We start from the raw sequence: 26,874 nt of genomic DNA on the forward strand, positions 1-26,874 counted from the left end.
TCGGAGAATTCATCATTAGAAGAAATTATCAATCCTCTTCAATTTACTGTGGCTGTCTATTGTTTAATAGATGAAAGAGCATAGTAAAACTGCAGGTTGACTGTTTGTTTTTTTTTTTTTTCCCCATTTGTTCTGTTCACTTTTTACATGACTTATGATCTGGTTGCCATCCTAAAATTAACCTGGTGGACAGGAAGGGGCTGATATCTTATCAGCTTGTATTTGACGTGCCTTAGATAAATGTACTCCTGGTAGATGTGCCTAGAATGGCAGAAAGATTCCCTTGATAAAATTTTGTTCTTCTGTAGGCCAAGTGCAAAAATTGTATGAATCCAGTTGTGTTTCCTGAGCTGGTTTGCTGGTCAGCTATTAAGTGCTAGACACTTGTAAAATTACTATTGTAAGGCTTTCATGCTTTTGTAGACTTTTTTCTGAATCTGGCTCTTGGGTCATGATGGATTTTTTTGTTAACTTCTCTGCTGAGGTTTTTTAACTACTTTGTGACCTTATTTAAAAGGGTGAGGAAGTGTAATAGTATTTGGAAAACAGATCTGAAATACAGTAGTATCACATGGGCAAATTCTGGTTCTGAAAAGAGCCTTGAGATCAGGGGTCGATTAGTGGTAGCAAGCGTTGGTGAAACACTCTCATCTGGTGATGTAACTGTGTCTAGATTTGGACTCAAGGCTGTCAGAGATGGTAAAATTGCGGTCTGTGCTTTGCACTAAACTGGAAATGTTCTCACACTGTTACAGGTGTGTGCTACTTTTGTGCTGCTTTTAATTTCTAATAAGCCACAAGGTGAAGAGACAGCGTTTTAAGTTAAAGGAACTTCAACCAACCACTTCTTTGTTGAAAAATAAAGAAGAAATGAAAGAAAGAAAAAAAAAAAGCTGGATATTTCACAATTAGAGCAACAGTTTTGCAAGGGGATAGCATTAGTTAGGTGTTAAGCAAAGTGACACCCAATGAAGGCAATAAGAAGGGAAGGTATTTGTGCATTTTTGAGCAAAATGTGACTTTTTGGGATACTGCCAGTTTTTAATGAGAACCAGAATACTAGGGTGTACGTAGGCCATTATTTACAATGGTCTTTGTGGCAGGTAGTTTGAAGAATAATATGAATGCAAACGTAACTTCCTCACAAAGTTCTGAGAAACATATTATAACTCAGCCAGAAGAGGTTTAGGGAGATTATTCGGTTTCTTGATATGGCAGAGCTCCAGGCAAATGTGTGAAGGGGGGAGCTTTAGCACCATCTGGAATCCACAAAGGCCTTCACTGCTGGCTGCCACCTTGAAACACTTACTGATAGGGAGATTTTTCTAAACCTGTTAAGCGCTTTCTTAGTTTATTAAGCTTTTCCGCAGTATAAAGTCTAACGTCTTTCAAGTGGAATTGTGTTGTGAAGTCATCCTCTAAATGCAGAGAGCTGCAAAGGAGGTAAATTGTTAACGTTTCTCAAATGGGACGTGCTGCATCACAGTCAACTGAGTCTGTGAAATTGCTTGTAGTAAGAAACCATGTGTAATCTTTTAAGAAATTTCACCTTCCTTTATTGTAGATTCTGACTTGGTTTTCATTGTTACATGCATAGGGTTGTTATTACCTGGTATTTATTTTTTCTTAAGAAAAAGCATAGAATTTAACTCCTGAGAGTGAAGAAAAAGACGCTCTCCAAAGAGTGTGTGTGTGTGTGTTCCTGCTGCTTATCAAGATTTCCATTTAGCGTTCTTCCATAGCTAGAATATGTGCTGCCAGTGCCAGATGGCACGGTTTCTTAGAGAAGAACTAGCTCTTGCTTAGTAGTAATGCAGACAAACAATACCAAATTAGCATAAGCAAATGTCAGTGAGTTAACATAAAGCCTGTGCTATTTCTGTCTTTTCTTCTTTTCGTAGGCCATGGGTGTTGAGAGTGACCAAGAGATTGTACAAATGATTGGCACAGAGGAACATGTGATGGCTGCATTTGCTCCTAGTCTGGAAGAATGCCAGAAAGCTCAGATTTTTACACAGATGCAGGTGTGTCTTTTCACATGGCTGGAGGCCATAAAAACCTAAAGACGGTGGGTATTGACCACTTTGCTACGGCAGCGATCGACATACGCTTTGTGTTTTGAGGTTTGTTTTTTGGGGGGTTATTTTAAGCTGAATGTTTTTAAGGACCAGGACTTGTCAAAAGTGATGCTTTGCTCTCATTACCTAACTGAAAAAAGTAGAACAAAGCCAAAGTCAATAAATGCTTGGTCTTCAGAAGGCCAGGGTTATGTTTTAAAGTATGTCACATAGTCATGTCCATAAGATTAGAGTTTTTTGTTGAGGACAATTCCCATTTTTAAAAAAGTAGTTGCATGCCCCCATTTTGCAGAAGCTGCATTGATATGGACATTACCATTTCATCATGAGTAGATCTTCTCCAATTCTAGTCTTTTGTATAAAGCCCACAGTAAGCCAGACTCCATCCTACTAAAGACTCGCAAGGATTTTCTTCAGCTCGTATACTTTTTTAATTAGCCAGAACACAGCCCATTTTGCTGGCAGCATTTCCATCATGTATATATTAATCAGCTAGGAGAAGCTTTTGAAGATTAGTCTTATTTCTACTATTTAATTGTAAACTTTATTAAATCTTTCCATGTGTGATGTTGAGAGTTGTAAAGTGAACGTCTTTCTAGGTTGCATCTTTTGGGGCTTTTCAGGGTTAGAGGTAGCATCAAGGCCTTCCTAATTCAGAGTCAGAAGAGTAAAATGGTGATAGTGGAGGAACAAAGGAAAACGTGAAGCAGGAAAGTAGAGAAAACAGAAATAACAGAAGTTATTCTGTGGAAGTAATGTCAAGTGAAATGAAAAGAAAGTGAGCTGTTTGGGGAAGAACGTAACAGAGGGATAGTCTATAATTTAGTGGAGAAGGTAATTCTTTGGCATAGGGGGAATTAATTTCCAGGCAGGAACTTCCTGTGTGGACCTGGATAGTTTCTTTGGCTCATCTGACCCTGAATTTTGCAGATTGATTCCACTTCTTGGCCAACTGGTAAGAGAGTAAGAATCCATTAATCATTGCAAGATACTCTTGGAGACAGATGTGGATGACACATAGTAGCATTTGTACCTATTAAGCAGTGAGTGCCACCTCACAGTTTAGTATCTGAATGAAACTTAAGAAGTACACAAAAGAACTGGAGGTGAAAAGTCAAATTAAATAAATTGCAAAGATAACTAGTTTAATACTTTCTTCTATATCGCTGCAGTTCTCTTTTAATATTGTAGTAATCATGCTCTTTTACCACTTCCCATTCCAAATGTTATCAACATATGATGAATAACATGTATCTTTAATTATAATCAATTATTTCAATTTTCAAGATTTTTTTTTTTTATTAGCATCAGTTATGTGTTTGGTATTTTACACTTTGCTTGAAGTTCGTATCATCTGTGGCTGGTGGGATTGCACTGACTGAGGAATACGTACAGATCTCCATATTTGTATAGGTTACAATTCTAATATTAACTCAAGTGAATTTTCCCCCTTGCCAGGCATTGAAGTACATTGGAAACAAAGTGCGAAGACAAAGGATGTGGGGAGGCCCAAAGAAAACAAAGATGGAAGAAGCACGAGAGCTGCTAGCATCAACTATTCTCACCCATGTTCTTGTATGTAATGTTTGGCTTTTTTTTTTTTTAAACTGGAATAAAATCATGTGGTTACTTATGGTGTGAGTTTTCTCAGCAGGGAAAAATGTCTTTGATTGCTTTGTAGCTGTGGTGAAATAAAGGGGAAGATTTGGATTGAGTCGAAAATAATCTTTGTGTTTATGAAATGCTGTACCATTGAACTATTTATTATACTTATGCATTTTTTTCTGCATAGCCAGGCAGTATAAGCTGTTAGTTAAGGACCCTATTTTTATGACCTGCACCTTTATTCTGATTTGTTTTCATTTACTATCTGTTTCAATATCACTTACGTATATTACTTTTAGCATTTTTTAAGAAGGTAAAGTGCACAAATCCCTTTTTTAACTCCTCAGTCAGCCCAGATTACCCATTGATTTAAAAGGATGGGTTTGACTGCATAAGAACCAAGGAACTGGAACATCAGTATGTTTTTCTTTTTCTTTTTTGTTTTGTTTGTTTGTTTGGTTTGTTTTGTTTATAGGTGAAGGAATTCAATTTTCGTGCCAAGTGCATATACACAGCAGTGATGGTACGCAGAGTAATTTTGGCTCAAGGAGAAAATAAAGTAGATGACAGAGACTACTACGGAAATAAGCGTTTGGAGTTAGCAGGGCAGGTGAGTTTTTACTTCAGAGCAGAGTGCTCTTCTAGACTTTTGTTACTGTCTGCTTTTAAAAGATGCAGAATAAAGACTCAATTGAAGTGTTTTTCCTCTCATTTTATTTTCATTGGCTTTTCTGTGTTGCCTCATGGATATACTTCCCTGATTGAGACTAATAAATCATAGCCTCACTTCTGTATTGCCTCCTTACACCAGATAAAAGGACAGAGCAGTGTAAGTATCGCATCAGTTCTAGATCCTTTATAATATTGTTAGTGCCAAGAAGGCAGCAGTAAGATCCATCTTCCAGTGTCTTCTGAGCAACTGGGTAAGGGAATAAACGAGGTCCAGGCTGTCCCACTATGGACAACACAGCAGCTCACAGAACAGCCAATGAAGCCTCTTGTGATCCGGAGAAGCCCATAAGAATTCTTATTTGTTGTCAACTGCCTTTCTAGCCTCTAGAGTAGCATGAATTAACAAGGTTAAGTGGTGTAAAGTTAACTTGAGCAACTTATTGCATGGGTTCCTCTGCTTGCAGAATTTTGATGCTGAAGGTTGAAGAAGCAGTAACGAAGGGCTGTGGAGGAGGGAAAGGTTTGAGGTGTCTGGCTGGTACCGCTCTTTAGCAGGGAGGGTGGCATTTCACAGCTGTTGGCCAAACTATCTTCTCCTAATGCAGTGGGAATTTGCCTGTCAGGTGAAGAAACTGCTTAGTTACTATGGCATGGATTTTTCCTGGCTATGTGTGGTTATTTAATTAACCAATTTAGACTAGGATTGGACTTCTTTGTTGTGCTCTGTATTAACTTAATTTGGAGTTCTGGCAGTCAGTATCGTCTCTGGTTATTGATCATGCATGGGAAATTCAGACAAGTACACATTATGCACCAGGGTGGAGAAACTATGCATCTCTGCTTCCCACATCATTTTGTTGCAGCGCAGGTAACAATATCCATTCCTTTTTGTTCATATCCAATGGGAATTCTCATCTTATTGTACTTTTTAAGATGTGTGTGTTTGTGTATTGTCTCATACTTCCATTCTGCTTCCCAGCCTGCCCTGTCCTCCATGCACACATGTGAACACGTGTAATCATTTCAGAGTAAAAACACATGCTGTGCTTCCTAGTTTTTTGAAAAAAACTTAGATGACACTCTTGAACACACTCTAAGCACAAGGGAGAAAACCCTCTTAACTTGTTATGAAAAATCAATCCATTCTTCAAATTAATATGCTGACTGTTCATCAAACTTTTATGCTGAAGCACAACATATTTCTAAAGTGTAAGGAGGAGTAAGAGGACATTAGTGCAATATTCTAATGGGGCAAATATTTTAAGCTATAATGGATTGGTTACTGCTATAATGCTGTTCCTGTAGTTCAGTGTGACTGTAATCGGTAAAATTAGTTGTTGTTTGCTCATCGTATTGTTCTTATTTAACTGGATTGAGGAGTAGTTTGTTTTTTCCTAATATTTTTAGAGGCAGAAAGTAGAGAGGTAAAAGGTTTTCTACAGGCTGTAAGAAAAAGGACTCTGCTCACACAGATGTTAACAACCAAAAGTAATTTTAAATTAACTGGGAAGAGGTTTTAAATGTACAGGATCATGATAACAAAGCCTATGCGTATTTTTTTCTACATGAAGGAAAACTATGCAGGAGTGCTTCTGACACTTGATTAAGAGTCGCTCTGGCTCCCTTGTGATATTTTAAAACCTGATTTCAAACCAAACACTTGAATTCCTCCGTGCCCCATTATCAATGTACTATTAATTTGATCAGATTACTGACTAAAAAGTGTAGAGATTTTTTGCCAGTTTCTAAATGTTTGTGTTTAGCTAAAGTTTGAGTGAATAAAATGGCTTGTTTTTTTCTTTTAATGCCGGCATGTTCCTGGAATAAAAACCCTGTTGATTTAAAATTTGAATAAAGGAAAAAAAAATAATAAAAGATTCCCATGTGAGGAGAAAAACATAGCGGTCTAAACAATGTAAAGACATAAAAGGCATTGTGTTTATAAAAATGTGTGAAAACAATAGCTGCTAATTTCACACCCCATGGGACAAGAGAGTACGAAATGTGCTTTAGCTTTAGATAACAGAGTTGTATCCAGTAGCCAAGCTGGTTTACAGAGCTTTCTCATAGTCTTTCTGCCACTAGAGGCTTGGTAGGCCAGGTGCCAGCTGAGGTGTTAGCAAAACCTACCGATTTCAGGCTTAATCTTTTCACCTACCTTTTCTCTTTCCTTAATGTGTTCATTATTTGCTAAGCATTACTCTGTTCTTTGTCCTCATTTTTTTTTTTTTTGTTTCTAATGCAGCTTGCTTTGTATGGGTGAGATATGGAACAGCACCAAAATCCGGCACCCTGGAAAGCAAGGGATTTCTACCCTGTGACAAAAGAATACCGCCTTGACTTCAGAGATTGCCTAATCCCAGCTGTTCTGATAATATAATTAAGGCTGCCTAATGTCTTTAATTTTGCAACCAGTTTGTGTGAAAGGGAGAATTTGGCACTCTAAAGGCTTAAACGCTAAATAGCAATCTCAAGGCACCTAATTAGAATTCTCTGACATTAAGCTAATTGGTGAAACTGTATTTCAGCAGCTTAACTTCTTTATTAATTTTTCTTAGGATTTTCAATGAAAATCAATTGATGAGCTGTCAGTATTTTTTTTTCCTTAAATATAATTTGCTCTTTAGTGCTCCTGTCTGAAGCAGGCTGAAAGGCCCTGGACCAAATATGAAATCCAGTGAATATTATCACTGGCATTCCATCCTTTTTCTTTAATCTCTTGCTCTTGACCTAAATAATGTGGTTATTGTGAGATTCTGCTTTGCCAGATAGTCAGAGCTCTTACAGACCAAGAGTCTGTCAGTGAAATTAGCAAAGTATGATGCCTTTCAGACTGGCAAATAGTAGCAAGTTGGTGTACTTGGGATGTAACTCTGTTAGTTCTGAGAAGAGGAAGGATGGTGTGGCTTTATAATCCCTATGGCATGTGGAATTAGGAGATATTTGCAATTTTATGATCAAAAGTCAAATAAGGAAACATTTTCTGAGTGAATTTTTTAAAATGTTCTGTTAAATGTTTAAGTCCCACTCAAACCTGTTGAGATCAGTTATATACCATGATTGATTTCAAAAGAGTCTAGTTCTTATTTGACAAGACTATCAGACATCTTAAAACTGCACATTCTTTCCTTTTACTTTTCCCCTACTTATGAAATACTTCCCTCATAATCTAGTTTTTGGAGATTCCAGTTCTCCGTCCTAATATGATGCTTCATAATAAATGCTTTTATTTCTGATGGAAATCTGATTTAAATGAGCTGGGACATCGTAGGTGAGTTGCAGGGGACTGGATTCCTTTTGACAGTGGTGAGAGGGTGTTGCCTTGTAAATGCTAACGGTACTACAAGCATCAGGACGGAAAGAGGATCTACAACACCTTCCTCTCATGCCAAGGCCAGGTCTGGAAAAAACCACTTAATCAGTTTTCAGTAAAAACACTATATCCAGAGTAGAAATTTTTGGATTCTATTTTTGTCAAAAGTTAGCATATAGTGTGTGTTGTCACTAGTTTTACAATTTAGTGACTGGACACTAAGTGTTCGTTATGCCTTGTAGAGTGGACTGTTGAAGATAATGCTCTCCTGCTCTTCATGAAGGCCAGTGGGAGTGTTTTATTGCAAATTAGATGTCTGTCTTGAGTTTCCAGGTGTTATTTGTTATTTTTTATTTTTAAATGCATTTGTAATGCCAGTAAAAAACAGGTTACGATTTAGTTAGCTGCTTCACAGTGTCATTTGCCAAATGCTTTGGTCAGCCCAGCCTGGGGCATGTAGGTAGAGGAAAGCAAATGAAAGCTAGTGGCCCATCCCAACGATAGAGGAATGAGGGGTTTGCTTTCTTATTTCCAGAAGGTGGGGAAAAGTTGGCACTACGTCTGAAGGAGGCAGTTAAAATTCAGTTCAATTCTGCACATACAGAAATTAAATTATACAACTGACTCCAGGATGTCTTAGCTTGTGGTGGCTGAATACCTAGCTTGTTCAGCCCTACAATGCTTTGTGTGCTGGGAACTGCCATTTCTGGCATGGGTAGCTGCTGCATTTTTAGTTCTTCTGACACTTGGAGCTGCTGTAAAATAGAGTCCCGGGACAGAACTGCCGGGCTTTAGAATTTACACTGCTTGCTTGCAAAGCTGATAATTGTGAACACTTAACATGTATCGTGTGACGCAGATTTAAGTGTTTTGGGGAGCTACCAGTCTCTGCAAGGAGAGGTTGAGCAAACTGCAGAAGCAAAGCAAATTGGAGAGCAAAAAAAGAAGTCAGATCACAAACTTTGGTAGTCTTTTCCTTTTATGGATATATTAAGAAGTATTTATTATACACAGAAATAATTTGTTGTAATTGCAGCACTTTCGAAGGGTTGTATCGCTGGTTTTGGTTTGTTTTTTGTTTGGTTGGTTTTTTTTAAATTCAGCTGTGTTAACATTGCTTCTTTGCTTGAACTGTATAGTTTTGCTTTTTTTTTTTTAAAGGAAAGATGTGGAAAAGCATTGCCCTTTCAGATAGTAGCACTTCTGGAAAAGGATGGCAGGTGTTGAATCAAGTGAACTCTCTGTGGGTGTAATTGGTTTTCCATAGATGGTTGTTGGCGGAAAGTAGCAGGTTAAAAGTGTATCTGAGTGAGCAAGCTGCCTGCATAACCAGAGATTCGTCTTTCCAGCTGTCGAGAACAGAGGTTGCTTCTGGGGCCCTAAAAAAGTCTCTTTTAGTTCTGCTTGTCCAGAAGCAATGGTAACTCTGCATCTTTTGTGCTTCAATCTGGTCTTGCGAGTGGTGCACTACTTCCAAAGTCTGTGCTGCTGAGTTGCTTCCCTAAAGGACCCTTTACAGTCACATGGGTGTCTTTCCTGTTTATTTTAAGTAGCTACTTGCAAGGGGCACTTTAAAGAGACTTTTTCACTTTTAAGAATAGAATATCTCAAAGTGACTCTTCACTAATTCCTTTACTGCAGTTATTCCATCCGGTATTGGAATAGAAGGTGGTCTTGCCTCCAGTTCTTGTGTGTAATTCAGGGTTGTATGTTGAGAATATTAAATCTTTAAAAGATTTTGTGACTTCAAGAAGAAAGAAGTAGATCAGCTGGATTATAATATAGCAGATTAGGGAAAACAGTAAATGGATAGTGTAGAGATGGATGGGTACGCTAAGTTATTGTGAAGGAATTAAAGCCAACCAAAAAGGGATAAATCCATTAGGCTTAGACCATTCCCCTACTTAATTTACTTTCCATTATGAGATAATTTCTCTAATATTGCACTTCAATTTAACAAGGAAAAAAACTTATGAGAAAAATATCATTTGAGAAACAGAAAGAAAAATTGTTTTAACTGGCAAGAAGTATAAAGGTAGAAATATTAAACATGTTTTCCTGCCTCCCCATTTCCCAGACCTGCAGAAGTATAATTTTTCCCTTAATCCAATTGTTTTGTATTTCCAGCTTCTTTCTCTTCTATTTGAAGATTTATTCAAAAAATTTAACTCTGAACTGAAAAAGATTGCTGACCAGGTAATCCCCAAGCAACGTGCAGCTCAGTTTGATGTAGTGAAGCATATGCGTCAAGACCAAATCACCAATGGCATGGTCAATGCCATCTCCACAGTAAGTATTTTGTTTTGATCCTAGAACGTAAAGTTTTTCCACCCTCATGAATGGTGGAAATGTGTGAATTTTGTTCTCATGACTTGACTCATTCGTCATAAAAGCCAATCTATTTAACATCTTTACAGATTAAAATTACAAAGCTCTGTCATGGGCAGAGCTTTTGGAATTCACAGAGGAATCATTAATCATGAGACCACTTTCTATTTCATCATTTATTTCAAAGTGATTATTTTAGTGTTCTTGAAGGAACAGTAGAAACAAGCAAATGTAAAATAGTGATCCTGTTTGTATTTTTCCAGTTTACTGTCTTCTAGGTCCTACTTGACTATGTGGTTCATGGTATTTTTTATTATCTGGATTTAGCTAGAGTCAGGTTACATCATATGTCCAAAAGGTGGTTGAAAAACAGCAGGAAAACATCATGAACAGAAGAGAGCAATGGGGAGAGGGGGGAGGGTGAATAGGCCAAAAAAAAAAAAAAAAGGCACAATATTGAGCCCTTTAAGGGTGGTGCCTTTTTGTTCATAGGAAGTTGCTGGTATAAGCAAATTTACAGCATAGAAATTAGTATTTCTCTGCTAATGATACTGAACCACTTAACAAGGAAAACTGCTACAGGCCTTGTTATTGCAAAAAAAGCCCCACAATTAATCCTTTAAATATTTATCTTGGTTAGATTTTAGCCTATATCTGCCTTCTGCTGGAATGGATATTTTAATTTGTGCCAGTGGACAAGAACAAAAATATAATTAATAACCTTGTGTCTTACTTCACACATCTGCAAGAGCAATTTGTGAGATGGTTCCTGAAACCTAGCTACTGGCTTGTAAATGACTTTGAAATCCATGATTTTTAAAGAAATTAGATTAGTCTAAGTATTTTAGTAGCTGGTAAAAATTGCGCAACTTAATTTTTAGTCTTTGGAACTCTTGAGAGGGCTTTTCTGCCTAGCATGAAAGTGAGGTTTTTCTTCAGTTCTTGTAAACAAAATTAACTCCACAAATTGCATCCAAAACCACCCAACAGTCTGTTACTTACAAATCCCTATGTTAAAGCTTATCACTATTTAATTTTATGAGTGCCCCAAATGTAGTTAAATCTCTACAGTGCACGTAACCAAAACAATTGACAGATTTGTTTCTCTAAATTGCTAGTGCTTTCTTCTAGCCAGTGCCAGTTTTTCCATTTGGACTGACAGAGATAAATCTGCAAACTATTCAGTACATATTGTGAAGTCTTCCTTCTTCCACTATCTCTGGACTTTTTTTTACTGCCACATAAGCAGTTAAACACCATCTGCTCTTAAGCATTGAAAATAATTTCTCAGGAACAATGCCCAGTGCATACTATTCAAGAGATTAAGCAAATACCATAAAAATCATTCTTGGAAACAACAATCTCCAATCTCACCAGAATGCTTCAATGATAGTCTCAAAGAGCATGAAATAACTCAGCGGATTCATAATTACACCAGTAGCATGCAAAAGAATTCATAGCACTTCTGCATCAACTGTACGGTGGTGTTCAGTGGAATTTCCTACAGGTCTTCTTAGCCTGGAAAATAGCAGAAGAGAGGGAAGGTCAGGAAGTAATGCCACAGGCCTAATAAATATTTCACTGTCTGCAGAATCATCCAGTGCTGCTGAGGGAGCAACTTGCAGTTCATAGGAGTTTTCAGTAGGAAGTTCTCCACTAGGGTTGGTCTCACAACAGCCTGGCCCCATTTTGGGTTTTTTTGGACAACTTTTGAAGGAGTTAGTCTGTCACAAAGCATAAAATTTTGTCATTTTATTCATTCAGGCAGAGTTTTTACCTGCCCTTTTCTCCGGTCTTTGAGATTTCACAGTCTTCTGGGCAGTGAAGAAGAAACCACATGCTACTTCAGACTACAGATGCAATAATTTCTAGCATGAGGAAAAACTACTTATTTGTTGTATTCTTCCACTTATATTCTGGTACTGACCATTTCATTCTTTATGGACTAGGAGCTGAGTGAACCCTTCCTGAGAATGCTGAGCAAATGAACAGGTTTCTTTGGCTGACTTACCGTTGGGCATTGTGTCATAGAATTGCCAAGGTTGGAAGGGACTATTAAGATCATTGAATCCAACCATCAACCTAACACTGCCCAAACCACCACTAAACCATGTCCCTCAGCACCACGTCTACTCATCTATTTAATACCTCCAGGGATGGCGATTCCATCGTTTCCCTGGGCAGCCTATTCCAATGCTTGACAACCCTTTCTGTGAGGAAATTTTTCCTAATATATCTTCCTACTTTCTGTAACAAGGAAAAAATTGCAGTTCTGCAGAGTATTTGATAGCCTCTCCAGTGGAAGCAAATAGCAAAATCATTTGGATGGATCGTGGTTTCTTGCTGTTCATCACAAAATGGGGTTGTGCTGTTAACGTATAAATAAAGAAGCCAAGCAAGTCACACTCTAAAAGGATTTCAATGTAGTACAGCAAGTGAGGTTCAAATTATTTGTTAGCATTGATGAGATGAGTTTATCAAAAAGGCTACAGAAATTGGCAGAAGGCTATCTTTGGGAAAGCACATAACCTTTGAGGTCTTTATTGCCTTTGGACTGACCAATAACGTGGCGGCTGGATAAATAGTAGTTATGGGGACAGTAACTTGCTGTATCCATTGACTGGTGGGAAATGTATATGGAGTAGATGTCATGAAGTTAAAAATAATAGCACCAAATTTCAAGATCTTAGAGTAGAGATTCTTAAATCTGCTTGGCATGGAAACATAATTGTGTCCTAGATAATTCTCTGAACTCCTCTGTTCTCCTAATAAAGCCACAACTGATAAAGCCTGTGACAGTCCTGAAACATGAAACTCCTGACATATGCATGGATTTTGCATTTCATATTTGCTGTCATCCTACCAGAGAAGTTGGATAGATGTAACTCCCCCACACTCTTCTTCTTTGAGAAGACGTATCAATGAGTCTTTTTCCTCTGGATTATAAAAATAAAAGACTTCAAGAAAGTACAGATGGCTTTGATGTCAGACTTCTCCAACAGAAGTGCCTGTGTTCCCTACCAAAATAACAAATCACAAAAAGGCAGAACTTAAAAGTTTGTGGAACCTGTTGTAAAAGTGTATTTCACTCAAAGTACCTTTTTTAAAAATATTTGAAAAAATCCGTAAGGGGAGAACAGAAAGTAATATAATCTCAATAAATTTCAGTATTGATTTACCTGTGAGGGACAGATGATGAAGAATCTTTGTGTGATCAATTATACAATAGCAAAAGTATCCTCACATCTGAAAGAGCATTTCTTTTGTTTCAACTTCTTTTAATACTTAGTACAAGTATGTTATAACTAGTAGTGTACATGCAGATAGGTAATTAAAAAAGTTTTATATAAATAGGGGGCATTTGCTGTGCAAAGCTCCTTAGATATCATTCTGTCTAGATAATGAAAAAGACATGTAGTGTCGAGACAGGGATAAAGTGCTATTAACATTTTGAAATGTTCATTTTAATCTACAGGGAAATTGGTCTCTCAAGAGATTCAAAATGGACCGCCAAGGCGTGACACAAGTATTGTCCCGCTTGTCTTATATATCTGCTCTGGGAATGATGACTAGAATCTCTTCTCAGTTTGAAAAGACGAGGAAAGTCAGTGGTCCTCGGTCACTGCAGCCATCTCAGTGGGGGATGCTCTGCCCATCTGACACTCCTGAAGGAGAGGTGAGGAACTTCTATTTTGCTTTGAGTATTTCTTGTCCCGAGCAATGGAGACACTGTTTATTTTGAAGCAGGTGATCCTCCATCAGAGGAAGAATTCTGATGAGGAAGTTTCTAGAGAGAGAAATTATCCTCAGTCTGATAACACCATTGTGTATCTTTTCACATCCCATCCTTTTACATTCTAGTTGTCCTTGCTGTCTTGCTTTTTAACTCTGACCAAAGTGGACTGGCTGGAAACTGTTCAGAAATCATTTGGCTGTATAAGAATGATGTGAGATCTCTCATTTTTGTAGCAGAGCTACTTGCTCTCTTTTGATCAGAGCAGAAAGAGAGGAGTCCTAAACTCTTATCCCTTTGTTCTGTAATAAATGTTCTGTTTTGAAGTTGCAGCATCAACCTGCAATTTTTCTAGAAACATATACTATTATTATTATTACAGAAACAGCTTTAGCCTTTAGCTTGAGGAAGAAAAACAGCTTTGTATGTTTTACTTTAAAGACATCATCCAGCTATTTCAACCAAACGATTTATGCAGACCAATTTTGTTTGTTTGTTTGTTTTTCTGTATAGAAAATACTGGGGGAACTCTGAACTTTCTAGCATAAATATGTAGTCAATTTGAGCTAGTCTCATTAAGCAACTGAAATAAAATTTCACTCTGTAAGATAACTGGATATTTTTCATTTTAAAATGTTAAAGTTTATGTTAGAATATACAGGATATCTGGCAAATTAGTAAATAGACTGACTTTGTATTTCCATTAGGCTTCTAAGTAGCTGTTGGTTTGAAGAGAGAAATACAGGGTTATACTTGCTAGCATAACTTAAGAACTGCAACTTCATTACCTATATTTTTTTATTAATGTGTAAATGCTAAAATATTACATTTCAGTGTGATACAGAAAAGTCTTCCTTCTTTCATAATTTTCAGTGTTGTTAATTTGTTTAATTTCTTTCACTTTATACTTGGACTTTTTGTTGTTGTTTATAGCTACAGTTTTGAAAGAAAAAGATATGTATAGTATTAATACTTTAGAATAAAATGGATAAAAGGTGTATTTTTTTTTTTTTTTTTTACTTTAGGCTTTTGGTTTGGTTAAAAACCTTGCCCTCATGACTCACATTACTACAGATATGGAAGATGGCCCAATTATTAAATTAGCCAGTAATCTGGGAGTTGAAGATGTCAACTTGCTCTGCGGTGAAGAACTTTCATATCCAAATGTGTTCCTTGTTTTCCTTAATGGTATGTAACTTTTCAGCAGTCTCGTTCTGATTTGTTGCTGATGGAGAGTTAAGCTTCAGAAACCCTTCAACAATTTTTGGACCACGGTCAACCACAGATGCGTTTTCCATGTGTAGATAATTTCATCTGTAAATATTTTGCTAGGGTTAGGCAGAGTAGACAGGCCAGATGATGGCACTTAGTTGCGTGAAGTTGTGTCCTCAGAACTCTGCAGATGTGTGTAAGCTGGGAAATAGAAGCTTTTTCAAATTTCAATAGTGTTTTTAAGCAGACTTGCATGAATAGACACAAAAATATATATAATCTGTTACAGGTTGGTTTGTTTTTCTCAGGCATTCACTAAATGAGACGCCATTCATAAAGAACTTTTTAAAGAGAGAATAACGCTGCTAAATTTGTAATAAATTTATAAGTTTTCATCACAGAAAATACTTTATTTGACTGTAAACTTTATGTACTTTTATAGGTATTCATGCAAGTGCCTTTAAAACCAGAAAGGAAACATCAATTGTTTGCAAAGTTTAGCAATGCTATTCTATTTTAATTACCTTTTAAAGGGCAACTTGCTTTGTGAATTATTAGAAAAAATTAGACCTTGGAAAACAGACCTCTCTTCTTTGTTGAAGTGATGATTTTGCATATGTGCTTTGCATCTGCACACTTATGTTCCTTTTACAACTGATCTTTTAGTGTTTCTAAATCAACAGGTACTATGATATCAGATTTTAAAATACTGACATTTTAAAAACTACAGCTGTGATTTGAAAATAGTCTTTTGTCAACAGCATCCCCTTCCAGGGACTAGTATTTAGTGTCTGTCACCATGAATAAGTTCTCCATTTACCTTTGAATTAAACAGCAGTTGTTCTTCAATCCTGCCTTTTCCCAGCATCATAAAAGCAACACTTGACCAAACTGCATTCCTTTGCTCTGCTTTTCTGTAGCAGTATGTTAAAGATAAGGTTCAGTGAAACCACATGCACTCTTTTCTGTCTCATTTTATGGTCCAAAGGGGAGTGCGGAGCAGAAGTATCGGGCTGTTCCTTCACAGGCTTAATCTGTGACATGGAACAAGATAGTTATGTTCCCAAACGTATATAATCTAGTACTAAGTGAGGCAAAACTATTTACTGTTCAGTCTACTAGTTTGTGGGTTTAATCCATAAAAAATTCCAGGCTTGTGGATGGCTGAAGTGATTCTGATTTAAACTTGTAACCTAAGAGGGCAGAAAATCTGTTAAGTACAAATCCCTTAAGCTATAAAGACCTTTGTATTGTCTCATAGACTCCCTAAACTATCATGCTTTCTCTCCTTTTTTTAAAGTTTTATTTGAAATTACACCATACTTATTTTTATTTTATATATTAAGATGACTTTGGTCAGGTGACTTTTTTAAAAAATGAATTTCACTCTCCTGTTTGTTCACTATGCATCAGAATACTTAAGGACATGCTAAAGTACCCTGATAAAATAGCAATAGCATGAGGAGCTAAGTTCCTGAAGCAGGAATTCTAGTGCTGTTGTGAGTGATTACATACACCAGTAATATCAGGTCTTTCTAAAATTTCTGACAAGGCAGCAGGACAGTTCCTTGGTCTTTTTCTGGAAAACTTGGATCCATTTCAGTACAGCTGAAACTGCAGCCCTCAGAGTGTTGTTCACTTGTACACTGACTGGTAAATGGGCACCTGAGCAGAAACATATCTGAGGAAAGCTGGATGAAGCACACCATTTAGTTTCTGAAGCTATTTGGAGGCAAATAGATAGATACATGACCTGTGAAATTCTGATGCTTTTTTTAAATGTTTACTGATAAAAAAATAGAGACAGTTCTTATTCATGTCAGAAAAGGGAAATTTTATGACAGCTCTTATTATTTGCAAGAAGTAGGAAGTATGTCTACGCATGCGAGACAAGATCAGAATTTTTAAGTAGAGTTTTGGATATGCAAAGTATGCACCATGAATTTATTCCCTTTCTGAATAGGTAACATCCTTGGTGTCATACGTGATCATCAGAAATTAGTCAACACATTTCGGATAATGCGTCGAGCGGGTTATATCAATGAATTCGTTTCCATCTCTACAAATCTTTCTGACAGATGTGTCTACATTTCCTCTGATGGAGGGAGATTGTGCAGGTAAGCATCTCGTCAGAATTCTCTCACTAGTGAACTAACTATGAACACTGTTTTATACACTTCAAATACACTGAGCTGAGGATTTTATGAACATAGATTTAAGCAAATTCAGTAGGTCTGGAGCATCTCTTTTCTTCTTAAGTTGCCCTCATTCAAAACAGACAGATCTGAGAAACATACTATGTACTCAAAAAAACAAAAGCTCAAATAAATCAATTTTATCTTTAAAGAAAAGTCAAAATAGAATGTTTATATCTGCTTTAAGAAGAAAAGGGAGGGGGGATTAAAATCAACCTGGTTGGCAACTGCAGTACTGTCCAATGTCCTTGGAGGGGCTTTTTATTTACTTTAAAGCGAGAAACAGGCAGCCACTTCCCTGATATCCCATGGGTGTGGTATCACACTTTAGAATGAGAAGCTACTCTTTCTCTTTAGGGGCCTTTACTTCTGGTGCAAAACTTCCTCAGCATGTGTACCTGTACCAAGAAGCATTTATCGTCATTTTAGTTTATTTCATTGTTTACCGTTAAGTAGGGAATTCAATAAACCTACGAGAAAGGTCTCCACCTTGAGATGCTTGTGCTCTTTATTAGAGAGGAAGAATGCCTGAGTCACTGTCATGTCACAGAGGAAAGCAAAAAGGAACTGCGTGGCTAAAATGAAAGAGTGGAATATAAAAATATTTTGAGACAAAAAATCAGCTTGTTTTATAGTAGAGGTGAGAGACTCCAGTGAGATTTCCTGTGCTAGGTTACTTACAAGTAAAACATCTCCAGTTTAGCCTAAAGAACAAGGCATAAAAGATGAACAAACAGAGATTGAGGCAGGCACTTAATAAATATATGCATATTTTAGCATTGACTAGCTATGTGCATATTTTGTGCATACTTTAAAGAAGCAGCAGTCACAGCTACAGTTGGCATTCCACCTTATTCATTAATTCAATCTCAGAGCACGTTGAATGCAGTTTGAGGCACGCTAGAGCTCCAAAATAGTACGTGTACAAACCATCAGTTAATCATACCTGGTGAAGAGGTCCAGAGTAGGGGCTTATTCAGTGGCAGAGAAATCACTTTTCCAGTCAGAGCTAATACCAACCATTCTGCAGGTCTGGAGATTCAGCAAAATGTCTGATTAGTAAAATAAAGACGAGTCAAATCATGTGGATTTCCAGGAGTTTACCAAGTTTGCTTTGTGGCACCCTCACCCTGCAATTGTTCAGATACCCCCATTAACCATTTAAAAGTGCTCATTAGTCTTCAAACAGTTATTTAGACTTCAGAGTGGACTCCACAAGTATCTTGTAGCTATTTGCTGCTCTTTATAGGAGCAACTTGTCCAAATAGCAACAGCCCTTGACGTTTCATTCTTGCATGCCATCCTTTGTGTCAGTGTTTCCTTGTGGCAAGGAAGCCTTCAGAGATCCATGTGCTGTTGAAATTTATGGATTTATCTGAGGTCACCCATAGTAAATGCCTGTACTTTACATCGTGTAAGTAACAGCAAAATGCCTTCCTGCTTGCGGACACTTGAGCATAAACTGTTCACTCGGTGTTGTATGAGGTCCCTGCAATATCCATAGAAGTTAATGCTGTTCTTAGCTTTGTAGATTGGGGAAATGTACTGATTTAAAAGGTCTTTCAATCAGTAATTTCAATCTTTTAAGGCCATCAACAAAATGTGTAGACAAAACTTTAAAAATGGTAGTTTAAAGATTAAAGGGGCAGGGGGGAAGGCTTCCTCCTCAAAACTGAAATCTTAATTTTTCTTGTACACTTTTTGGGTACTTCATAGAGAGTATGTCAGTTCGGGATATCTGTGTATCAAACCAAGGTCTGAGTATTTACATGGCTATGTCAGTTAAAGGTTGATAAATTTAAAAAGTGATCTATAACATAGGTTGTGTGTAGGCATGATTCTTACTGTAAGTATATATTAAGTTACCTGCCTAAGTATTTGCTATGATAATCCTTTTATTTTTTAATTGTAGACCTTACATAATTGTCAAGAAGCAAAAACCTGCAGTTACAAACAAGCATATGGAAGAACTGGCTCAGGGATACAGGTACACAATTCAAGTAGACCATATTAGTCACCACATCTATCTGTAAATACTGTGTGGAAATACTTCAGTCAGTCAGTATTTCACAACCTTGGGGTTAGCTATGTAGAGAAGAAGTCTATTCTCCTATATAAATTAATAATCAGTGTATTGGAGGGTTTCTGTTTAAAGTCAAATTAAGTCTGGTCTTCTTATTTTGTTCCCGCTATGAAATTTGGTGTTTATATAGAATAAATACATCTCACAGCCTTATCTTTCTGCAAGTGGAAGGCCTGAGGCAGTATCATCCTTCTCCTGATTGAAAGATCAAACACTTCAAAGGAATATCAACTTGACCACCCTAAACTAGGCACATTCAGAATTAGCTTTGAAATCATGTGCAAATTGTTAGTTAGGGTGTTTAAAAAACCACATTTACTGTGTGCTTTAAAAGCATTTAAATTTAACTAAATTTTGCAAAACCATCACAAAAACTTACTCGATTACCTTTACACTTGTCTACATTTATAGTGGTGATGAGTACATACAGGAGGATTTTATTTAGGTGTTCAAATAAGCAACAGTGGTCAGTCAGGCTGTGAAGCAGTGAATGGGCAAGAGGATTAATTTTTTAAAAATACATTTTTCTTTAAATATGTAAAATGTACAGAACTGTTAATATAAAAGCATTTCTCTAGTTTAACTTCCATGAGTTATATTCCTTCAATATATACATGATACAGTTTTATTTTGCAGAAATATAATAAAAGACTGTATTTGTGTATTTTTTTTAATTTAACTAGGAATTTTGAAGACTTCTTGCATGAAGGCCTCGTTGAATATTTGGATGTGAATGAAGAAAATGACTGTAACATTGCACTATATGAACATACAATTAATAAGTAAGTATGTGTTCAGACTAAACACTGGTACAGGAAAAACTATCATAGGGTGACTCTCTGAAATGCAAGTGTGTTAATAATGTTACTGTTTCCACACATGCACACTGCTCCCTTGCTAATGGCTGAAACAACTCCAAATGAAAGCTAAAGAAAGAAATCTTTACATGCATCCTAAATTATCTATAAGATAATAGCCAAACCACTTTTTGTAGCTAAGTTTTGGGAGATGTGTTCCTCCTTCTAACTCTCAAAAAAACGAAATACTTAAAGGTATATCCTTCATTTCTCTGGATGTGGCTTTTTTTTGTTCTAATCATTGGGCTGCTCATCATAAGTAATTTTATACAATAGGATTCCAGAAAGCAAATTATTTCCACCTGTTAAATGATGATCTTAGCATGTCATGATTGTCATTTGGAAAAGTCTCTCTTATGGCTGTAGAGGGACCCTAGACAACCAGCTTACACTAAATGTCTCAAGTATTGGAACAAGACCTTCCCTTTGATGTTTGGATGTATAACTGGCCCTGATAAAAATGTCTGTATCATTCTGTGTATTCTTCACCACATATGTTAAACCCATTCCTGGTATGTGATTTTCATTTACAAAGATTTCCAGATTTTTTTGTGTTTTCCAGATTCATGAAAGACCTGGTATTTTGGGTTTTTTTCTCTCTTGTGACTGTGATAAGAGACCCCCATTAAAAGAAGAACTCTTTTAAATTTTTAGGTCCTATCTTTCTACTTTTTTTAACATTTCTGTGACACTATCCTGTCAACTGATGGATGCATACGAAATGTTACAAGTTATCGTCATGAAATGTTTGAGTGGTAGATTTATGTAGAAAATGCAGTTTCTAAATGTTCTGTCCTGATCAAGTACTTATGGAAGCCAATAAAAATAAGTTATTGATTTCAGCAGGGCTGGATGAGACCTTCAGTTATCTTTAACCTTTGCCAGATGAAATGCATTAACTCTGCTAATTAAATTGCATTGCTCCTGCCCAGGCTTTTGAAGACTTTATCACTTTAAGAAATTACTCTTGCATGCTCTTGGCTTGCTTCTATATCCATGACCTAAGAAGAAAACACACAATTGGTGTCATTTGTGCCAAAATTAAGTAACTTCCACAAAGCACCAGAGCTGAAAAGTTTAAGTTACAGGACACCTGACTCATCTAGGAAGATTAATGGGAGTGTATCTCAAGAAATCACTGTTTAGTCAAAAACAGGAGGAGAAGGTGAACTTCCAGTGGGCTAGTGCGAGGAAATGACTCCACTGTAACTGCCAAAAAGTTTGGGAGATTCTTGTGTTGTCCATCAACCTGTTTTGAGTATAGCTTCGATGCTTATAGCTAAGAGTCCCCTAAGTATCTGAGCTTGCACCATATGAGCACACTGCTCCTTCTGTTTAATAATGATACTCCCTGCATCCTGGTTAGCTGATTTGTGTACCCCTTTCCCCCAGATATCATCTTGCATTTTAAATGCTACGACCATGTTGGTACAACTTGTTCTAGTGATACAACTGGCACAATCCACTATTGTGAAGTATCCCATTAACATTCCTGCTTTTGTAATGTAGGCTTCTTTTAGCTACAGTATCCTCTCTTTACCTTTCCAATCCAATTAGGGGATTTTTCTTTGGAGGATTTGACTCTATTTAATGTGTTCAATTTCTTCCTTACCCTGTTTGTAACTCTGAGTTTCAAACTGATGAGGTTGCCTTCCTTTCTTGGGCCCATTTCAGGCAGTAGCATTTTGGCTTGCAAAAATTTGAAGATCTCTCATTAGAACCGTGAAACACTTCATAAGATACCAGGATCTACATATCTTGCATCTTCTTTGGTTGAAATAGGATTGACCTCAATGGAAAAATACTTGTGTTGAATAACCTATCTGAAAATGTATATAGAAGCATCAGCTGTTCTGTGACGTTCTGCAGAAGTGGGGAGTGGTCTGTGCTTTAAGTTTGCTACTGGTTCTTGAGACCATCTTGCAATTACTTAACTGCAGTTGGGATTTTCTTAAGACAGGCTTCAATTACCATAGTTGCTTTTTATCATGTGGAGAAGAAATAGTTGGTATCCTCTGGCCAGCAGGTGATTATTAGGTTGCTCAAGCATATTTGTGATTTATAAAGATTTCTGGCACTGACAGATGTTTTTGCTAGGCTTGCTGCTCAGGGTTTCCAGATTTTTATTTTTTTTTTTCAGTTTTCATTTTATCCAGTAGTACATACATTCTTTATGTAAGTTTCTGCTGGTCCTTGTCTTCAGTCTGTTTGTACTTCTGGGTAATTCCTCAGACTTTTTGAGCTCGTTGTGCTTTGCCGTCTTCTGAGTGGTGTCGTAATAAAGATTTTTCCAGTCATTTCCTTTGCAAGGTCTTAAAGTTTAGTTATCAAATTAACTTGTTTAACTAATTAAAAAAAAAGTCCTAAAAAAGACTTCCAAGAGAACTCGAACACTAAAGATGGGGTTTTCAGAAAGCATGACAGGTGTGTGGGAGAAGCACTGTATGCCTAAAGTCAAGCTCTGTGTAATAACTCCAGAACATTGTGAAAGATATGCTTTGGATAGGTTTAGTTATAATTGTCTTTATTTCCAAATTCTCTATTTCCTAGTTACTTATCTTGATTTAAAAAGCAAATCTGCTCCAGCCAAGCTTTATTGTACATTTCATCCTTAGTTATTAGTCACTCCACTTGGATCCTAATGCACATTATGATTTAATTGTCTTTATTGAGCATGGACTTTCTTTTCTGAAACTCATGCCAGGTAATACAAATTTTGTTATCTCTCAGTTTTTGCTCCTTGTCTCTGTCTTTTTAGTTCTCATCAGTACTGCCTTTTGACAACATAATCACTTTCAAAATACTTGCAGAGCTTTCCAAATAGTGTTTTATTATGCCGTATCACCCATGGCACTGGATTTGGTTTGGACACAGATGTTTTCCCTCTAACTGATATTACATAACTGACCTTGAAGAACTAAAACTACACTTTTATTTGTTTTTCAATACCTGAATCTGTCTTGCTCTATCTTTGTCCATCTCCCCAGTGGATTTCTTGATCTCTGAGATTGGTAATTTGATGTGGAGGACTCTCATTACATGAGAAAACATTCCTTAAGGCATTTTGTGTCTTGCTGTATAAACTGATTTTTTTATTGTCTTACTGAGCTCCCTCAGGTTGTCGTTATCTGGAGGCTTTTTCTCCATGGTGGAAATTTGTAAACCCTCAGTAATTTCTCCTTAATTTCTTTTCATGTGGAAACACTTAAAGCCAGAAGAAAATGTTTGTTGGTTTTTTTTAATAAAAAAATAGAATCCCATAGTGAATCGACATTTTGAGGTCATACAGGCTGACGTTTCCTGAACAAAATTTAATTGAAGTATTATGAGATACTCCTAAATTAAATAAATTCTAGTTAAGATGTTTGTTCACAAGCCTGCTATAATTGGTACTCTTTCTTTTAAGGGATACAACGCATTTGGAGATTGAGCCTTTCACGCTTCTTGGTGTCTGTGCTGGGCTGATTCCATATCCTCATCACAACCAGTCCCCAAGAAACACTTATCAGTGTGCCATGGGGAAACAAGCAATGGGTAAGACTTTTTTTTTTTATTCCCTTTTGGAGTGTTATTTAGTTTTTGAAGCTATGTAGCGAAAGTGACAAAACAGCGAAATTATTTCTTTCCTAGTTCACGTAAAAACTTTGCTAGGAAGAGGAAAAGACACTTCTTTACATTCAAGAAAAAAATGATTTACCTCTGAAAGTTGGAAAAATTAAAAGAAAAAAAGTACCAGTCAGTTTTACTTAATGGAGACCATATCTGCAGGTCTTAATACTTAAAAGAACAATTGGAGGAACTGGGGCACTCTTGGCTTTTTTGGAGGTTTTTTTTGATAATCATCATTTCTTTCAAGTTTTCAGTGTAGCTGCAGCATTCACAGAATTGGGTTTTTTTCTCCTTATGCTGTGATTTGCCATTGGTTTAAAGACAAAAAGATTAAAAAGTGTTCTCATGAAGAGGGACAGAGCATGAAGAGAGGAGAGTTTCCCTGAATAATTGAGTGCCCTAAAAATAAATAAATAAATAGCTACATTGACATTATAGGGAATAAGAGGAATCAAAATGTGCAAGAGAGAGTGATTAGTTCCTTGAACGCTTCCTGCAGCAGTAGTTTAGGTTTTGGGCTTTTTCTGTTTTGGATGAAGAGGGCAGAGTATTGGCCTCTCAGCAAAATGATTAAAACAAAATTTATTTCCTTAATCACCTAATAATACTTTTTGCAAATGTGGTAGCTGGTCATTAAAAGCCAACCACTTTGTCAATCTGCTGCTGTGGGTGATTGACACTAGGTAATTTCTAACCCTTCCTTTAATACACAGCTAAACTAGCATTAAAGAATCCAACTCATATGGCCCGAGATCAAACCAGGGTGCGTCCCAAGAAGAACCTCACCAGCACATCAATTCAGACAGTTGTGTTCTGTCTTGTGCTGTACATGCCAGTTTTATGTCTTGTATTGATGGCTTGCTCACAAGTTGAAAGCTACAGTAGAACAGCTCTGTGTCATGAAAAAACTATCACTTCTGTTAGGATTACTAAACCATTTGTTTTGTGCTGTGTGTTCGAAACTGAAACACTGCACCGTTTGTGAGACTTCTCCAGCAGAATTAATAACAAACTGCCTTAATGCTGAAGCTTCATGTTCAGCGCATCAAAATAGCATAAAATAGCAACAGATGCATGTCCTCCCTTTAAATTAAAAAAAAAGGGGGGGAGGGGAAGAAGAGGAGCGATGCAATCTTTTTCCTTACAGTTCTCCCCCATCCCATTATCTTTCCCCCACCCCCGAGTCTCTATTTTATGACTATTAGTCTCAGAAGGTTTGGTTAGTTACCACACACAGTTAAGCAGGATCAGTGTGTACAGAAAGCCAATTCAGTATCTGTGGAGTTCTTTTGTAGTTTTCTGTGTGAAGGTTTTTTTCCCGTTTTGTTTTGAGTGTCATTTGCAATTCATTGTCTGTGTTTTCTGAGGTTGGTGTATTCAGCTGCTTTGACCCTAGGTCTCGCACATTTAGCTCCTTGGATACAATCCTCTGACGTTCCTGCTGACGCTAGGAACACAAAAGCCATTGAATATCTTGAGCAATAAAAAAAGCCTTTGTTTCGGTTTGTTATGACAAAACACCTGACTCAAAGAATAAGCAGCTAGATAAAAGTACATTTTTAAAGTTGGCACATGACCTGAGCTATATTTTGCTCTGCCTGAAGTATTTGCAAACACCTGAAGCTTTTTGTAATAACTGCTTAAAAAAAAGCCACCATAAGTGGCAATATGTAGAGGCAGAAAAGATTTTTCTCAGTGCTTATTGATCAAGTGAGACCTAGAGGATATTCCTGAAACATTACAAATACTTTTTTTTTCTGTTTGTATTTATGAAGAGGTGTGATGTAGTGCTTCAAACCCCCACTTTTAAGTAACCATCCACCCTTCTTGCTTTCTTTCCCTATCCTGAGATTGCAGAGCAGCTCCTGGTCCAATGTTGCCATGTGGAAAAATCTCATGTCCAAGTCAACTGTGTCACATCCTCAGTTGTCCTAACCTGGGGGCATGGAGGGAGCCCTGAGAGCCTTGTGCTACTCAACACTGACCCTCTCTGACCACGTCATGGGGCTGTGCCAGCAGTTTTGGAAAATCTTTGCTCTTTTTTAAGCAACAGCAAGCTAGGGGAAGGTGTGAAAGCACAAGTAAATCGTGAGTGGACACCAGAGCTTGCAATAGGGTCTGTGATCCGGTATCCCTGACAAGTGTTAGGTATTAAAATATTAACCTTTCTGTAGGATAACATTAAATGTCCTGAAAAATACCACTCTTTCATGGGCAGAGTGAGTCGTCTTGTTGGAGGACTAGGGCTGCGCTTAGTGAGCAAACTGGATTTCAGTGAAATGAAATTGAAATTAAATCCCTCTGTTTTGGCATAGATAATTTACCATATGGTGCAGGTTGAACTGTAAGACTGAGGGGAAGTTATGATTAGGTGGCAAATACAACAGCAGCTGCAAGGACCTCAGTTGAACATTGACATTTCGGTGCAAAGATACAGTTGTGACTTAAAATCTGAGAAGTATTTAAGATTAAAATACAAGAGTCTGTACTGTTTGCATTCTATGTGTGGCTAAAATAATGTTTAAGAGGATCAAATGCTTCTGCAATTAGAGAAATAATTGCTTTTCAGTTCCATTAAGACATAGAAAATCAGTCAGTTTTACACGCTGTGCCTCTGTGACTGGGAGTGTTGTATAAAAACCTAATGTAAGAAATGAAAACATACACATTTTCCTGCCAGTAATCCACCGTATTGTACATGCACATGCATGTCTGGGACAGCAGCAGTGTGGGTACCAACTGTGCACTCCAGTTTCAACCCAAATGTCATCACGCAAGTCTTGAGTAAGGAAAGGAGGGTTTGAGTGTTAATTATTACTTAAACCCACAAAAGAGCAGCAAGTGTTCGAGGGGAGGGTGGTGGTTGGGTGAGAGCTTTGTTGCAAAGGTTTATGGCGAAGCAACTTCCTTGATATTACAAAACAAAACACCCACATTCTGGATCATGGACGTTTTGGTTTGCTTTTGTGAAGTAGCAAAGCCTTTGATATGCTGCTTTGCATTGTGCTATAACCAGCTGAATGTGTTAAAATTGAGTTAGAGAAGACAAATGTGCTTCACCGAACCCAGTGCTGGGGGTTGTTGGTTTTTGACAGTTGTGAAAGGCTTCTCGGTGGGCTGAGAGCTAAAGTGCTCCCAAATTTTGTATGGCTAGCCTATTGGCAGGGAACCGAAACAAAAGTCAAAGCA

The 26,874-nt window shown here is 37.2% G+C and overlaps 1 protein-coding gene across 1 annotated transcript in view; it reads left to right on the plus strand.

Moving 5' to 3' along the window:
- Nucleotides 1-26,874, plus strand: part of POLR3B (polymerase (RNA) III (DNA directed) polypeptide B) — a 78,365-nt gene that overhangs the window by 17,085 nt on the left and 34,406 nt on the right. The window contains exons 10-19 of the mRNA XM_014964275.1: nt 1,902-2,024; nt 3,537-3,653; nt 4,159-4,293; nt 9,796-9,957; nt 13,472-13,672; nt 14,755-14,917; nt 16,905-17,058; nt 19,049-19,123; nt 19,903-20,001; nt 23,483-23,610. Of these exons, the coding sequence (XP_014819761.1) occupies nt 1,902-2,024; nt 3,537-3,653; nt 4,159-4,293; nt 9,796-9,957; nt 13,472-13,672; nt 14,755-14,917; nt 16,905-17,058; nt 19,049-19,123; nt 19,903-20,001; nt 23,483-23,610 (1,357 nt within the window). The remainder of the gene's footprint in view (nt 1-1,901; nt 2,025-3,536; nt 3,654-4,158; nt 4,294-9,795; nt 9,958-13,471; nt 13,673-14,754; nt 14,918-16,904; nt 17,059-19,048; nt 19,124-19,902; nt 20,002-23,482; nt 23,611-26,874) is intronic.

Source organism: Calidris pugnax, unplaced genomic scaffold (genome assembly GCF_001431845.1).
Source record: "Calidris pugnax isolate Ruff unplaced genomic scaffold, ASM143184v1 scaffold44, whole genome shotgun sequence".
In the NCBI taxonomy this organism is placed as follows: Eukaryota; Metazoa; Chordata; class Aves; order Charadriiformes; family Scolopacidae; genus Calidris; species Calidris pugnax.